Source organism: Podarcis gaigeae (genome assembly GCF_964106915.1).
Source record: "Podarcis gaigeae genome assembly, chromosome: 11".
NCBI classification, from domain to species: Eukaryota; Metazoa; Chordata; class Lepidosauria; order Squamata; family Lacertidae; genus Podarcis; species Podarcis gaigeae.
The window spans coordinates 36,975,586-36,992,766 of NC_139687.1; the positions used below are offsets into that span (position 1 = coordinate 36,975,586).

The 17,181-nt window shown below is 40.8% G+C and overlaps 1 protein-coding gene across 3 annotated transcripts in view; it reads right to left on the reverse strand.

Moving 5' to 3' along the window:
- AP3B1 (adaptor related protein complex 3 subunit beta 1) overlaps positions 1-17,181 on the reverse strand; it is a 149,861-nt gene that overhangs the window by 104,113 nt on the left and 28,567 nt on the right. For all 3 annotated transcript variants that reach the window (XM_083703427.1, XM_083703426.1, XM_083703428.1), the window contains 4 exons: positions 9,221-9,296; positions 3,719-3,793; positions 1,797-1,892; positions 224-384 (listed from right to left, as the gene is read on the reverse strand). In XM_083703427.1, coding sequence (XP_083559553.1) covers positions 224-384; positions 1,797-1,892; positions 3,719-3,793; positions 9,221-9,277 — 389 coding nt within the window. In that variant the 5' untranslated portion in view covers positions 9,278-9,296. The remainder of the gene's footprint in view (positions 1-223; positions 385-1,796; positions 1,893-3,718; positions 3,794-9,220; positions 9,297-17,181) is intronic.

Below are 17,181 nucleotides of genomic sequence, written 5' to 3' on the forward strand. Positions count from 1 at the left end.
CAGGAGTTTATCTGACTAATGAAATAACTCTGATAAGTGCTGCAAATATACAGCATTGACTGGTCTTCACTATGTTAATTCAGAACCTTTAGTCAAAGTTGTCTTGCTCATTTTATGCCCATTAGCAGGAAGCAGTTATCAAAAGCTGTAGCTAAACTTCATTATAACACACTCTACTGAGCACTAAATACCTATCTTCCATATTTATGGCTAAAGAACATACCTGTAAAGCTTTTGGATTGCATGGGCGGCATTTTTTCTAACGTAAGGTGATAAATCAGCTGATGCTTCTTTGATAGCAAGCATCATAATCGGAACAATAATTGGCACTCTGATGCTGGATAGAACTCTCAAAGCACTTGCACGGATTAACTGATTAGGGTCCTAAAATAAAAATAAAATACCAATAGTCATTAGATAAATTCAAGCATATGGTCTTTTGTACTGGAGACTATTTTTTAAATGTCATTTTAAGTTCTTAGTTATAATTCAACACTTAGTCAAAATAATCTCCAGTACAAAAGAGTGCCTTCCATTTATTGCTACTATTGTAAACAATAATTCTGCAGGCAAGTAACCATTGACTCATTTTCCAAATGATTAAGAGAATCATTTGCCCAGGACCAAAGAAGTCCATAGAAAGAGGGAAAACTGCAAGAGATATATCAGATGTTATACTGTATAGCAACAATGTTACTTTGTCAACCCAGAGAGATACCTCATAATTAAATTTAAAATCTTGATTTTGCTTTATGATGATAGTTAAATTGCTTGCTACTGTATTTAAAAGATCTAGGAGATATTGTAACATTTTGTCTCTCTCTTTAGATTCCCTGCTGTTTGCACAGGACTGATACACAGTTCGAGCCTGTACAGTACTCAAGTCTACATTTAAGAAATATTTCTCCATACTCTTAACACCACCGAAGTTGTTAAAAGCACCTGAGCTCACCCCCACAATCCAAACCCAAATTATGGGGGGAAACTGCTCTAAAGCCTTTGACAGCCATGTCTGTAGCAGCCAAGGTTTACATTTTCCTTTTCTCATCTGATCATGAAGCCCTTTTCAAGAAAGGCATGTTACCAAGCGATGAAGGCAGGATCTTTATAAAACATGGATGCAAATCTGGTATGCTTTTAGACAATATTCTGATAAAATAAAGAGAAGTGACAGCCACAGTAGCGTAAAACATTAAAATTAAGAATTGCTTAGCTTGAATGTCAATACCAAGCAAGGCTTAAAAATGTTCAGGAACTGACTGCTTAATTTCTAAGCTGCCCCCAAATCAGAACAGAATAAGTCAAACATGTGCTACCGATCCTACCTTTTTAAACCTAAAACATCTCACTGAAGTAGCAATATCTCATTTCCACATCCCCATGGTTCTGAGCCCATTATTGGGAAAGGAATGTAAATGACACATCAGAATTGAAGAACTTCATCTCTGCTACATAAACTGATTATCTTTTAAATTAGGAATGAGGGAAAGCAGTCTTTACAAAATTCACAAACTTTCTGCTTGTATGTGACTAACATGACTAAACAAATGCATACTTCATATGCAAAACCAGAATATTTTCTAAGCAAAGCTGACCCCCCAAATGGAGTCTCTGTTTAATAACAGTAGCCATACCAAGTAGGCCAGCACCATCACCATAAGGTTCTAGGACATGTTAAATATTCCTCTACTCATCCTTAGCTAGTTAGTTCTTGATTTCTCCAATAAAAATTATGTGTACCTTTGTAATGGCAGACAACTTCCCAGGAAAACACTGCTAACTAGACATTTACTCACTTTCAGAGCACGCTGAAAGGTGCTAATTGATAGCAATGCCAGGTCCTGCTGCTCCTCTGCATAGCGCATCAGGTATACATATACAAGTTTTTTAATCTGAAAAACAAATTAGTTCATAATAGTAAAAAACAAACTTTATTATGGTAGCAGACCAGCATAAGATACAAACATGCAAATAAAATAAAGCACATAAGACTTAAAGAGGAGAGGGATAAAAGTTAATAGTTAAAAGTGGTTATAAACTTAAAGCAGATAGACACAAAAGACAAGAGGTTGAACGGAACAATAAGGGAGGGAACATGAAGCAGCAGAGGTCTTGCATTCTGTTGTTGAGATTCAAGATAGTCAAATCAGAATCATTTAATATAGTTCAGAATATACACTCTAACAGTTGTCCAGGAAGAACTTTGCCTTCCAAACTTATTTTATGCAATGTGTATTTCTGAAGGGGCACAGTCATGAATAATGGTCATTGTATCTTCCCTAAGACAACAGATTCACAGATTAAAGGCTTCCAAGCTCTGGTTTCATAAGTACTACAAATTAGTCAGTTTGATCTTGCTTAGGCTTTAAAAAAGTATGCTTTAGTTAAGTTCTAAACAAAGTCTGTGTATGTTTAACTAAGCACAGAAAAAATTGTTCTGAGTTACAAACTGACCATAAGGGTTTATATTGGAAACTCTGAAAACCCCTTAACTACAGCTGTGCTATAATTATTATCACTATATGAAGAAATATTTTTCTACCCATTCTGCCAAAAAGCAAGATAATGAATCACAGAAGGTTAGGAGCCACTAAATTATTTGTTGTTCTACTATGAAGAAGCAGCAATCAACATTGACAACAAGAGGCCTTTGTAGTGAATGACTGCAGGTGTGCAGAGAAAGCCTACTTTCCTTGAAACCACTCTGAGACTAGAGGCAGGAGGACTTTGATTTCGTGCCTAGACCATTCTTTTATCATTTACCTTCATTCAATGTTACAGCACTCCTCCCTTTAAAACTAATAATAACAGTGCCATATTAGAGCTGAGGAACACAGGCAGATCTGTTTAATTAGTTTATCAATACAAGTATATCAAACTTCATGAGTTATTGACTAAACCTTTGATTATTTCTGTTCTACACCACCAATTGCTTTCTAGGTCACTTTTCTGCATCTTTTGACACGACACATATAACAAGACTAGGGCAGAATGCTCTTATGAAAATGAATTTTACTAGAACAACAAAACGTTTTTCACTACTTTTGAGGGCAAAAATTCCTTCCCACCCATGTCACATGCCCTCTGTATGATTGCAGTTTTTAAAGGGAATTCTAAGCTGGAACACCACCCATAGAAGAGAACGAGTGAACAAGCATGACCCATGCCCTGGTTCTATGTTGGCAGAGTACACAGCATCATTGGCAAGTATCCAAAAGGTCACTTGGCAAGCCTCAAATTACAACCAGCTCCCCTCCCAGCAGTCAAAATGCCATTCAGAATGCACTGAAACAGTGCAGTATTTTTGCCCACAGAAAGGTTGTTTTATTTCTATAGCTACAGCACTGTAAAGAAATGAAACATGCAGAAACATGAGGCCTGCTATAAAATATAAGTATTCTAACATTACGCAGTCTTTTGCTAGTTATTGTAGAAAAGCACCAGAGGTTAATTTTATTTTATTCAAAGTTCTTGGATCCAATGATACATGTCCAGTATCTGTCCAGCACATTGTTCACTTAACAAGTATTTCACCACTTTATTATGTACCAAACAAATTCTGAATACAGTACACGATTTCCTCTATTTTAGCATACAGTTAAATCTACAAGTATTTTTAACAGTGAACTCTGATTAAAAAACAGTTTCATGGATAGAATTGAAAACATTTACATTATAAAAGAATAAAATTACAAGGGTACAAGCTTTGTTATCATACCTCAATATTTTTACTCGCTACATTCTTCACTACGGAAGGAAACAATTCAGATGCATTCTTCCCTCTGGCAATCATCTTGGAACACAAAATAAAACATTTATTATAGAATCATAGAATTGGAAGGGACCCAAGGGTTATCTAGTCCAACCCCCTGCAATGCATAAATAATTATATTATAACAATTATATTTCTGCAATGCAGAAAAATTATAGCACACTATTTTCAAGTAAAGTCCATGATTATGCTATCATGGACTTAAATTAAGTTACTATATTTTACTTCTAAAATTCTTCAGAGCATCTTCATCTTTAAATGAAGTTAAATGTGTCCTTTAAAATATCACAAGTTGTCTACTAGATAGCCACGCAACTATTATTATTTTTTTACAATCTGAAAAGTGTATGAAAGATTTACAAAACACAAACAGTTTTGGCTTTTATTGGGCAAGAAAGTAACAAACACAAAAGGAAGGCAAATCAGAACACTCTTGGCATTTCTATTCAACTTTATTAGTCATCCTCTGCCTCTCTGCCAGGATATCCTGTGAATTTTTGCTCTGATACATATCTAGCTAAATTAAGATAGAAACTGACAGGACAAGAAGAATGCTTACTCAGAAAATCCACTGATTTCAGAATTACTTCTATGTAAACGTTTACCGGATTGCAGCCTAACTTCACCACTTCCAGAATTAATGCTTTCCCCACTAACAGGTCTCAGATAATTTGGCTGAGCAGTTTAATACTACAACATATGAAAAAAGTTTCAGGCATATTTATAAACACACACAATTTGTTGTGATGGTATATTTGGAATATCACTAGCTTTAATATATATCATGGAAATTCACATGTATCTTGCATTATTTAACTGACCAACCATAATAGCTGCAGTGTACCATGTAAATATGTATTTAGGATCTTTTTAAAGTGTATTTTGTCTCATTAAGTCATAATGATCAGTGTAAATCCTCCTTTGTTCATGGCTCATTAACCCAAGAGAACATAATGGGTCTTTCAAAGACCAAGATATCTTTTCAGTTTAGCAGCTTTAAATAGCCTGAATGTTAAAAGCTTTAGTATTGCATATTATATAGAACGACAGGTTAAGAGTTTGCGAGCAGGAAAGTTTCTTTGCTAACCTGTTGCAGTTCACAACACAGTAAAATGCTGGCTATTATAAACAGTGCTTTACAAATTACCCTTTACAACAGCAATGCAACTGCTCAGCCTAGCTGTAATAGTGTGAATGTAGAATCTATGCTGGAGTCTGAAGCTTTAGCTCCGTTATACTATAAATCTGGGTACTATTCTCTCACTATAACATTAAGCAATCTCTCCATTGGCTTACTTACAACATAAACTCACAGTTCATTATCTACTTTCAGGGTAAGACAGGGTGGACTGATTTAAATCAATGAGATTTCAACCAGATAAACACCCTTAAAAGGGAAAGATTGGTTTAAATCAAATTTTCTATTTTGAAACCTGTGGTATTCCCAAAAGAAGAATAGAGTAGTTAATCAGCTTTCTGTACCACTTAAAGCAATCACAATCCAGAACCAGATTACTATGGCCAGGAGGTCCCATGCACCTGTAAACTGGCAAAAGAAACAAAGTGCCTAGTAGCTAAGCAGATTTACATGTCCCAATTACAGAACCAAAATGCTGTTAGTATTGTGGACTTAGTATTGTGTTAGTAATGTACTCCATTCCAAGGATATATGTTGTATTTAATGTTAGTAAATACAAACGGAGGTTCCTCACTGGTGAGGGTGGTACATACTCATGTCATTTATTTCTGGGGCTGGTAGTTCCAAATCATGCCTTCCCGTGCTCAAGTCTGTCAGAGGCAACTTTGGTTTGTGAGGAATTGGGTGTACTAGTGGGCTGCATCATACTTTGATCAGGTAGAATACTACCTACACATTTTCCCGTCTTGGTAAGCCAATTGGCAAGATCCTTCTTTGTATTATTTTTTTAAAGAGAGAGAGACAAGAATCCACAGGATCTGCAGACCCAATTTAAAATTCCTCCTCTTTGCCACAGGCTCATTGGGTACATTACTCTGCTGCACTGTCAATCAAAGGGTTAGTCAGCTAGCCATGACCCACAGCAGAAATAAAACTACAGTCCAGTAGCAATTTAAAGGCTAGCAAATGTCTTACTGGATAAGCATTCATGGATTAGCAAGAATGATGGACCTGAGCCCCCGAAAGGTTATGCCTTAATAAATGTGTTAGTCTTGAAGGGGCTAGTACAGTTCTTTTTGCTGCTTTACTCAAATTGCACTGTGGTCTACTTCATAAGTTTTTTGAGAGAACAAAATAATATAAAACCCTTTGACAAACTAAAAATGCTATTACAAAAAGGAGGATGGTGCCAGGGATGTTTCAGTTAAGAACTCCATGTGTATCAGCTCATATGCAGTATGGGAGCAGGGATTGCACCCTGCCAGCACTACCCACACAGGCAATCCTGTCACAGCAAATAGCCGCATATTGGATTTGTAGACAACCTGCATGAAACTTTCATTGTTTGTAGCCCTGAATATCTTGGTTACATATGAGAGGCTTTTCTCCTTAAGTTTTTTTCATGATTTCAAATCTCTCTCTCCCCCCCCCCCTTCAAAATTAGGGGTAGACAGGCAGGGCAGTCTTTTTATTATTGTTGTTGTTTATCAGCATTATGTTTAGATCTGTCTTTCCTCCAAAGATCTCAAGGTGGTATTCATGGATCTTCTTTTCTCCATGTTATCCCCACAACAGCCTTGACTGGCCCAAGGTCACACAGTGCATTTCATGACTGAGTTTTACCTTTATCTCCCATATGCTAGTCCACTTAATATCTCATCATTTTATTCCACATTCTTAAAAAATGGTGTAGAAGTGAATAAGCAAAGAGGGAAACAATCTTTTCCCAGAGGTCTGGAGGTTTATGGGGGCCCTTGTTAACAGTCCAGTGGTACTTCTGAGTAATGTACAGTTATTGTGACATGACATGAACCCACACTATGACGGGGGAACCTCAGCAATGATTAGCACTTAACTAAACTGAAAAGTGTTTTACCTTGGTTCAGAAGGGATTCCTAGTCATAGTTGTGTATTTTTTTGCCTCCACATCAGTGTTAGAATTCTATCAGTTATATTTTATCTTTACAATCTGAATGAATTTCAAGAACCAAAATGCTTTTTCTGTGCAGCCTCAGCAGGAGCCGTCATCATAAAAAAAAGAGGTAGGACTAGACCAATATATATGTGGATTGTCTCTGGATCAAATGACTTTTCTTCTTTAATTTCTCAAAGTTCTTAACCTAACTCAAGGTTGTCATCTGAACTAGTCAGGTGTTTAACTGATAATCAATCAGTCAGTCAATCACATAAAAAAGAGACTTTAGAGCTGTCTTACCCAAAAACGGCAACTAGATATTCCGTTTTGGTGACTTTAACTTGGTTTAAGGAGTCATTTGGCACCTAGCATATATGAGTTTCGAATACCGTTCCATGTGTTCTGATTCTCTCCCTATCCTCTTCTTCTGTAGAGAAACAGTGAGCACTTGATCCCATGGTCCTCTCAGCTAGGTCCACCTGCCATGGAATACTTTGGACTTCTGAGAGGAGTTTGATATAGCAGGAGGGGTGGTGGAAGAGGTGGTGGTAACATTTTGTTACACATCACCTTGGATATACTCAAGTACAGTGGTGCCTCGCAAGACGAAATTAATTCGTTCCGCAAGTCTTTTCGTCTTGCGAGTTTTTCGTCTTGCGAAGCACGGTTTCCCATAGGAATGCATTGAAAATCAATCAATGCGTTCCTATGGAAACCGCCTTCAGACCAGGTTTGGGGACAATCTGTCCCCCGACCTCTTCTGAAGGCCGACGGGGGGGCGAAAGTCTTTGCTTCCCCCCCCTTCCCGGGACAGCGGAGACTTCTCCGCTGTCCTGGGGCGATTTTAAAATGCTGGCCGGCGGCAGTGAAGCCTTCGCTGCCGCCCGCCAGCATTTTAAAATCCCCCGGGAAGGCAGGCAGGGGGGACAAAGACTTTTGCCCCCCACCCGCCTTCAGAAGAGGTCCAGAGGGCTCTCCAAGCTGCGGATAGCAGCCTGCTGCCCCGCGCGAGGGGCAGACATTCGCAGCTTGGGAAGCCCTGCAGGACTTCCCCGCAGGGCTCTCCAAGCTGCGGATAGCAGCCTGCTGCCCCGCGCGAGGGGCGCTCTTAAGCAGAGCACCCCTCGCGCGGCGCAGACATTCGCAGCTTGGGGAACCCTGCAGGACTTCCCCGCAGGGCTCTCCAAGCGGCGAATGTCGGCCCCGCGCGAGGGGCGCTCTGCTTAAGAGCGCCCCTCGCGCGGGGCAGCAGGCTGCGCACCTTCCCCTCTGTTCCCGGACCTGTCCTGAAGGCTTGCGGTGGGAGGAGGGCTTTCCTCCCCACCGCCAACATTCAGAATGCTGTTCTGAATGTTGGCGGTGGGGAGGAAAAACCCTCCTCCCACCACAAGCCCCGGGAACAGAGGAGAAGCGCTGCGCACCTTCCCCTCTGTTCCCAGACCTGTCCTAAGGCTTGCGGTGGGAGGAGGGCTTTCCTCCCCACCGCCAACATTCAGAATGCTGTTCTGAATGTTGGCGGTGGGGAGGAAAAATCCTCCTCCCACCGCAAGCCCCGGGAACAGAGGAGAAGCGCTGCGCACCTTCCCCTCTGTTCCCGGACCTGTCCTGAAGGCTTGCAGTGGGAGGAGGGCTTTCCTCCCCACCGCCAACATTCAGAATGCTGTTCTGAATGTTGGCGGTGGGGAGGAAAAACCCTCCTCCCACCGCAAGCCCCGGGAACAGAGGAGAAGCCCTTCGCGCCTTCCCCTCTGTTCCCGGACCTCCCACCGCAAGCCTTAGGACAGGTCCGGGAACAGAGGAGAAGGCGCGCTGCGCTTCCCCATTGTCCCCGGAGATTTCCCTATGGGCTTTCGTCTTGCGAAGCAAGCCCATAGGGAAATTCGTCTTGCGAAGCCGCTAAAAAATCGGAAAACCCTTTCGTCTTGCGGGTTTTTCGTTTAGCGAGGCATTCGTCTTGCGGGGCACCACTGTAGCTTTTAGATTCCAGATTGTGAACTAGATCCATGCCAGCCTGTCCTCAGTAACCAGAAAAGTGGGGTAGGGGAGAGATTTCAAATAACCATTGAAATAGAAACATTCAAACTTATTATGTCCATATCCAAGGTATATGCCGAAACTACAAGCTCCTAGCTCTCAAAATAATATAGTCTGTTGTGTGTATATATCATATTACTAAGGTGCACAAAACACATGTTCATTGTTTTCCTGAATAGATTAATGTTAATAATGACAAAAATACATAGTAAAGCTAATAGCTATTTTTTAAAAAAATAACTAGTTTCAGACTAACTCTGAGAAACTTAAATTTGTGTGTGCGTGTTGTGTGTATTCAATGCATGAAGAAATACAACTTTCATAGCTGCCAACATTATATGCACATTAAAACCTAACATACCCCAACAATCCTTTTCATAGCATCCAGTTTGGCAGAATCTTTGCTGCTTTCCAACATTTGCTTCAAATCTTCATTTCTATAAAAGGAAGAGAAATAATGAGTTGTTACTTGTATCACAACCTACTAATGAGGATACAAAAAAGTGTTCCAACATGCCCCAGAACTTCAAATTTTGCAACAATGCTGCTAATTGTTTTTTATAGAGGGAGGATGCTGGAAATTAAAATGTTGCATAAATATACAGTGGTGCCTCGCAAGACGAAAATAATCCGTTCCGCGATTCTCTTCGTATAGCGGTTTTTTCGTCTTGCGAAGCAAGCCCATTGACAGCTTAGCGGATTAGCGCTACAGCTGTCAAGCGGCTTCCAGCGATCAGCTGTTAAGCGGCTCATCAGCGGAACAGCTGATAAGCGGCTTAGTGGCTTAAGAAAAGGGCGAAAAAAGCGGAAAAAACCCGCGGGGGGATGCAAGATTTTTTTCGTCTTGCGAAGCAACCCCATAGGGAAATTCGTTTTGCGAAGCGTCTCCAAAACGGAAAACCCTTTCGTCTAGCGGGTTTTTTGTCTTGCGAGGCGTTCGTCTTGCGGGGCACCACTGTATCCATATATCCATCAGGATGGGGAGGGGACTGAGAAGGCATAAATAAAAATAACATGTTCTGAAGGCTGAGGATAATCAAGTTAAGTAGCAGTATGGGAGGAACATTTTGTTTGGGGTGTCTAGCTATTGGAATCATTTCAAAGAAAATCTCATACTAACAATCAAACACTTTATGAATTGTAATTGCTATTGATTTTACCAAATGTGGCAATCAAAGTTTGGCTTAAAAATATACACAAGAGTATACTGGTGGTGGAGACCTAACTCCAAGTTAGCATTTTTCAAGACACGGACTGGCTTAATTTTTACAATGTTTCCAAAGAAAATGTGAAAGAAAGAACAACGAATTGTCTCAATGTGGTAACTGTGGGTAATTTTTTTCTTCTTCATCTAGGTACACACTGGGATAGCTGAAATTCATAAGAAATAGTATGTGGGAAGCCTTCTCTCTTTTTAGTAACATAAAATAAGTTGAAAATACCCTTTAATGCGAGTCTATGTAACATTTAGACAATCACTGTTGCACTCACATATTAACAGAAAAAAAGAGATACTACTGGGGAGGGAAGAAGGTGACAAGAAGAGGTTTTTTTAAACTGCCAATCTCTTCTTCACCGAGGAAACAAGGCCATGTCCCTCTAAGAACATATAGTGGTACATTTATTTAGGCCAGGATCCAAAGACTTAGTTTAGGCTGAGACCAAAGACTTGCATGAGTTTCTTTAAAAACAAAACTTCCCTCATCCCCTAATTTCCTTAACATTCTGTGAAGTTTCTCACTTTTAAATGAAATTTACCATGTGGAACTGCTATATGAAAAGCTCAAATATATTTTCTGCAACTTGTTCAAGGTGTCAGATCTTTTAGGATTCTGGCTACTCTGTTTAGAAAGTATTCCAGGTACTATCCCAAATCAGTTAGCCCACTATAAGATTAGATGAACAAATACTACACACACTTTGGAGGCCAGTTTGCTATTACATTTATGTTTGAGCTGATTTCGCCTCTGCATATCATTATCAATGAGATAAGAAGTACGAAAAATGCAGGAATTATCACTTCATTAAAAATTGTGGCATTTTCTATGTTATCCTTAAAAAGCATTAAAAAAAATTCTGTAAGAGATTTAGAACAACAGAATATGAATTGCTACTTCAAACAAATTCTTGCCTAAAAATAAAGGAATTAATTTAGCTTGTACTAAACAGCACTTCAGTGCTGATCTAAGCCTCTTGGTGACGTGCTCAATTAAATAAGGAGGAGTTATTTTTAGTGCACAATAACAGTACATTGTTACGGCTCAGATAGTTAAAATATAACATTCACAGTATAATATTGATTATTAGTCATTCTGCACTGTATGAAAAGTAGATCACAAAAGACAGGTGAGCAACAGGAAGTTTACCAATACTTACAAAACAAGGTTTTCCTCACATGGCTCAAAAGTACTAATAATCCCACTCTCTTCTATACTACGATCTGGTTTTAAGGTAACGTCTAGGGATGCTGCTTTTTCAAGAATAAATCTAATATTGCAACTAGAACTACTCATTTTAGCCAACGAAGAGTCTTGCTCCACTTCTTCTAACTCAGAAAAAAGAATTAATTGCACTGGTAACCAGACCTACTTATCAGGATCAAGATTGCAGTGTGGTTTGAAAAAACCTATGAGGTAACAGGATACCCACTCCCTTCACTTGAAGAAAATGCCTACTGTATAAAAGGTCATTTCCTTTTACAGAAATACATCTTACCAGCCAACTTCAACAAACAATCTTATTATATTGCCTGCTTGCTTTAGCTTAACAAGAATTATGGAACATACCAGGAATTTTATAAAGCTGTAAAAATGAAATCACATGCAACAGATCTCTCATAATGTCTATGCTGAATTCTAAAAATCAATGCAAAATTATATGATTTTGGTCTTGTTTCCGAAGCCTCTTTATAAATATTACCTTTCTGACAAAGGGCCAAACTAAACGAAAATTAGATTTCAGGTTCTCTTCATAGTTGAAGACCTAATTTACACTGGATTGGAAGCCATTTGAATTCTAAAAAGCTGCTATATGCAAGATGTTGGAGATGAAATTGGAGTAGGAGATGAGAGACTAGATAGGTATGGATAAGTAGAACTTTGGAGTCCAGTGCAACTTAAAAGTAGGATGAAGAAAAGTAGGATCAGAAACCAAAGAGGTAAAGTATTCCAAGGGATCTGCATGGCAAAGTAGCCATGAACACTGAAAACAGCTTGATTACTTGTTGTCTCTTTGTATTTTCCAGACACATAAGCCAAACAATATCTAGCTTTATTAATGATACTCTCTTAAAATAATTAATTAATTTAGAACGTAAACACTGGAGTTTGTAGCCAAACATGTATGCAGTAGAGCAGTGGTTCTGAACTGGACGTCTATTTAACCGAAGGTGTCCAAAACACTATTCACAAAACAAAAAACTAAGAGATATCAAAATTTTCAAAAGGAGTTCTGCAGTACTTAGCTAATTGGGAACCACTGCAGTAGAGGACATTCTCATTAGAAGTGTGCTAATTTTGGAATTCCCTCCACTCTCACATAAGGTTGGCACTGACCATTACATGTTTTCAGTGTCAATTGAAAAACCCACCTATTCATCTCACCGGCATGCAGACAACACTCAGCTCACTCACTTTTTTCTATCAAAATGCACAAAATTATGAACATCCTAAATGAGGGATTAATGCAGCAATGAAATGGATGAGCTTGAATAAACAGACTCAACCCAGACATGGCAGTGGCTGGTGTGTGCACTCAAGTGAATGGTAGTCAAGCAGCTCCGGGAGGAACTGCACTTTAAATATGGGTCATAAATTATTTTATGCTACTTCTTTGCAAAGAAAGGATCCCTCCCCATTATTGTTTGTTTTAATTATTATTGAAAGCCGTCCAAGGGATGTTTGTTGATGTGTGGCTATATAAATATAATAGTAAGAACAGTGAAAGCTTTGAGACTATTGGTCCATTTAGCTCAGTAATGTCAACACTGTCTGGCAGCAGCTCTCTGGGGTTTCAGGCAGGAATCCTTCCAAGTCCTACCTGGAGATTAAACCTGGGGCCTTTTGCATGCAAAACATCTGCTCTAGAGGAGGAGAAACCTAGAGAAGGCTGTGGCCTACCTCCCTGCTCCCTTCCCAGTATTAACCATAGCACTAGTTCACAGTTGAACTAACTATAGTCAGTAACACAGCTTTCACTTGGACGAGTGAAACTAACCACCTGTCTCCTTGATCCTCGCCCATCCTGGCTAATAAAAGTGAGCCGGGAAGGGCTGGGCAATGGGCTCTGTGGGGTGTTGAATGCTTCCCTCTGTGAGGGAGTTTTCTCAGACCCACTGAAAGAGGCAGTCATTAAACCGCTTCTTAAAAAAACATCTTTAGGCCTGGCCAATATGCCAACTATCACCCAGTCTCAAATCTTCCATTCTTGGGCAAGCATGCCTGGGGGATGTGGACCATTCGGAACCCTTGCAATCAGGATTCAGGCCTCATCATGGGACTGAAACTGCCTAGGTCGCACTGGTTGATGATCTCCAGCAGGCTAGGGACAAAGGTGAAAGCTATTTCCTAGTTCTGCTGGATCTCTCAGCAGCCTTTGATACAATCGACCATAACATCGTTCTAGACCATGGGTATGCAAACTAAGGCCCAGGGGCCGGATGTGGCCCAATTGCCTTCTAAATCGGCCCGTGGACGGTCCGGGAATCAGCGTGTTTTTACATGAGTAGAGTGTGTCCTTTTATTTAAAACACATATCTGGGTTATTTGTGGGGCATAGGAATTTGTTCATTATTATTTTTTTCAAAATATAGTCCAGCCCCCCCATTAAGGTCTGAGGGACAGTGGACTGGCCCCCTGCCCAAAAAGTTTGCTGACCCCTGTTCTAGACCATCTAGAGCAGCCTTTCTCAACCTGTGGGTCGCCAGATGTTGTTGAACTACAACTCCCATCACCTCTAGCTAGCAAGGCCAGAGCTCAGGGATGATGGGAGTTGTAGTCCAACAAAATCTGAGGACCCACAAGTTGAGAACCGCTGGTCTAGAGGAACTGGGAGCTGGAGGCACTGTTATACAGTGGTTCCACTCCTTCCTCCTGGGTTATGTTCAAAAAGTGGTGGTGGGGATGAATGTTCAGACCCCTGGGCTTGTGGGGTGCGTCATGGTTCCGTCCTCTCATCAATGCTTTTAAACATCTACACGAAGCTGCTGGGAGAGATCATCGGGGGCTTGGGCTGGGTGTCCATCAGTATGCGTATGATACCCAGCTCTACCTCTTTTTCAAATCGGAACCAGTGAAGGCGGTGAAGGTCCTTGGCGAGTGCCTGAAGGCAGTTGGAGGATGGATGGCAGCTAACAGAATGAGGTTGAATGCTGACAAGACACAAGTACTGTTTGGGGGGGGGCAGGGTGTGGGGGACTCCCTGATCCTGAATGGGGCAACTGTCCCTCTGAAGGAGCAGCTGCGCAACCTGGGAGTCATTTTGGACTCACAGCTGTCCATGGAGGCACAGGTCAGTTCTGTGTCCAGGGCAGCTGTTTATCAGCTCCATCTGGTACGCAGACTGAGACCCTACCTGCCCGTGGACTGTCTTGCCAGAGTGATGCATGCTCTAGTTATCTCCCACTTGGACTACTGCAACACATTCTACGTGGGACTACCTTTGAAGGTGACCCGGAAACTACAACTAATCCAGAATGTGGCAGCTAGACTGGTGACAGGGAGCGGCCGCCGAGACCATACACTGGCTCCCAGTACGTTTCCGAGTGCAATTCAAAGTGTTGGTGCTGACTTTTAAAGCCCTAACAGCCTCGGCACTATCTACCTGAAGGAGCGTCTCCACCCCCAACGTTCAGCCCAGACACTGAGATCCAGCTCTGAGGGCCTTCTTGTGGTTCCCGCACTATGAGAAGTGAAGCTACAGTGAACCAGGCAGAGGGCCTTCTTGGTAGTGCCGTGCACCCTGTGAAATGCCCTCCCATCAGATGTCAAAGAAATAAACAACTATATGACGTTTAGAAGACAACTGAAGGCAACCCTATTTAGGGAAGTTTTTTATGTCTGATGTTTTAATATATTTTAAATCTTTTGTTGGAAGCCGCCCAGAGTGGCTGGGGAAACCCAGCCAGATAGGCGGGGTATAAATTATTCATTCATTTATTCATTCATTTATGTATTTATTTATTTATTCATTTATATTATTATTATTATTAGCCTTGCTAGCAAAACTTAGCTACAGTAGAATAATGGTTAGGATTGGGGCATATTCAAGCCTAAACTCTGGTTATTATATTGGCAGTGTTATTACTGCCAAAGGCTCCATGCCTTTCTGGTCTTTCTCTTTAAACCCAGACATTCCCTTTGTGAAACTAAGCTACTAAAAATGGCACCAACTGACTACAAGTCAGCACAGAAACAATTAATTTCAATGAACATTTGTACGTTCAACTATTTTCTAAATGTTAGGCATGTCAAAAGAATGTCACAACCAGCACAGGGACTCTTCACTAACAGACCTGGAGAATCACAGTGTTATTTACATCTTTTACACTTACTGCACTAAAAATATTTCCCCACACCCCAAATAAGGTTTGGCATTTTATTTATGCAATAAAAATAGCATTCTGCCAAAGTATTGATAGCTTGCAGCAATGCTACACAGATTAAACAAAGCATGATTCTAAACTTATAAAATATAATTAATGCCAACCCTCACCCTTGGGATATGCCCCAGTGTGTACATTTTCAAAACATATTCACAATGTGTATAAAATATTTCAAGCTTCAAAGCACACTTTCTGCCATCACTTTATACCACAGCTGTTTGAGTGACATCTTGTGGCATGATTCCGACATTACCATATTCAGCACTAACAAATTTATTTTATTTATATAATTTATTGTAATAATAATAACAGCAATTTATTATTTGGGCGGCTTCCAACAAAGATGAAAAATACACTAAAATGTCACATATTAAAAACTTCCCTGAACAGTAAAACAGAGCCCTAAGAACAAAACCAGCAGCAATAACCATTGTAAGCTGCTGCTCATCCTTAAACATTCTAAACATCCTTCAGAAATACAAATTTAGAGAGACATGCCTTTTTAGGGAGACCCTTCAGAATTCTTGGTGCCACAGCGGATGAGGCTGTTTCTATGCGACCAACTTGCCACCTGTGGTGCACCAGAGATACTGGAAAAAGGCCTCTAAAGTGCAACAGAGCTCCTGGAGAAGGAGAGTAACTCTGGTTCCAGATTATTTAAGACTTTAAAAAAAAAAATGCTTCAAACTGGACCTGGAAGCAAATTTTAGCAAGAGAAACAGATAAAAGTTTTTAGTGAGATAAGATGTGCCATGTAGGCAACCATATTCTGAATCAGCTGAATTTTCCAAATTGGCACCAAGGGCAGGCCATTATATAAAACATATTATAGTAATTTAAACCGGAAGTGACTAGAGGTCTGGCTGTCCCAGGAAAAGATACAGCTAGTATATAGGTTACAGATAGGTAGCCGTGTTGGTCTGCCATAGTCAAAACAAAAAAATTCCTTCCAGTAGCACCTTAAAGACCAACTAAGTTAGTTCTTGGTATGAGCTTTCGTGTGCATGGTCTTTAAGGTCTTTAAGTTAGTTCTTGGTATGAGCTTTCGTGTGTTGGTCTTTAAGGTGCTACTAGCTAGTATATAAGACACAGCTGGAAAAAGGCATTATTGGCCCACTAGCACTACCTGGGCATCAATCTCAAGAACTGCTGCAGCCTTATCCAATATAGGATGCCCACTCCAAAATTAGCAGAACCCCTAAGAAACAGTACCGTATTTTTCGCCCTATAGGACACACTTTTTCCCCTCCAAAAATGAAGGGGAAATGTGGGTGCATCCTATGGGGCAGATACAGGCTTTCGCGCAGGGTCGCACCAAGCAGTGCCGGTCTCCGGAAGGTCACGCAGAGCTGCCTGCGCTCCCAGGGTCCGCGCAGCTCTGCGTGACCCTCCGGAGCCCGGCGCCAAGCCGCGCCGCCCTCCGAAGGGTCGCACAGAGCTGCCTGCATTTCAAAGCCTCTTCAGCTGTTCTGGGGGCTGGGGTCAGGGGAAGCTCGGGCTTCCCCAGCACCAGCCCCGTGCCGGGGGGGAAAAAAATAATTTTTTCCCTTTATTTCTCCCCCCCCCAAAAAAACTAGGTGCGTCCTATAGGGCGATGTGTCCTATGGGGCGAAAAATACGGCACTTCCACTTTGTCTGGATTCAGCTTTTTAAAAGATGCTTTATTTGGACAACTACCTCTTCATAGATCACTGCCTTGTCGTGGCGAAGGGGCTTGAGTA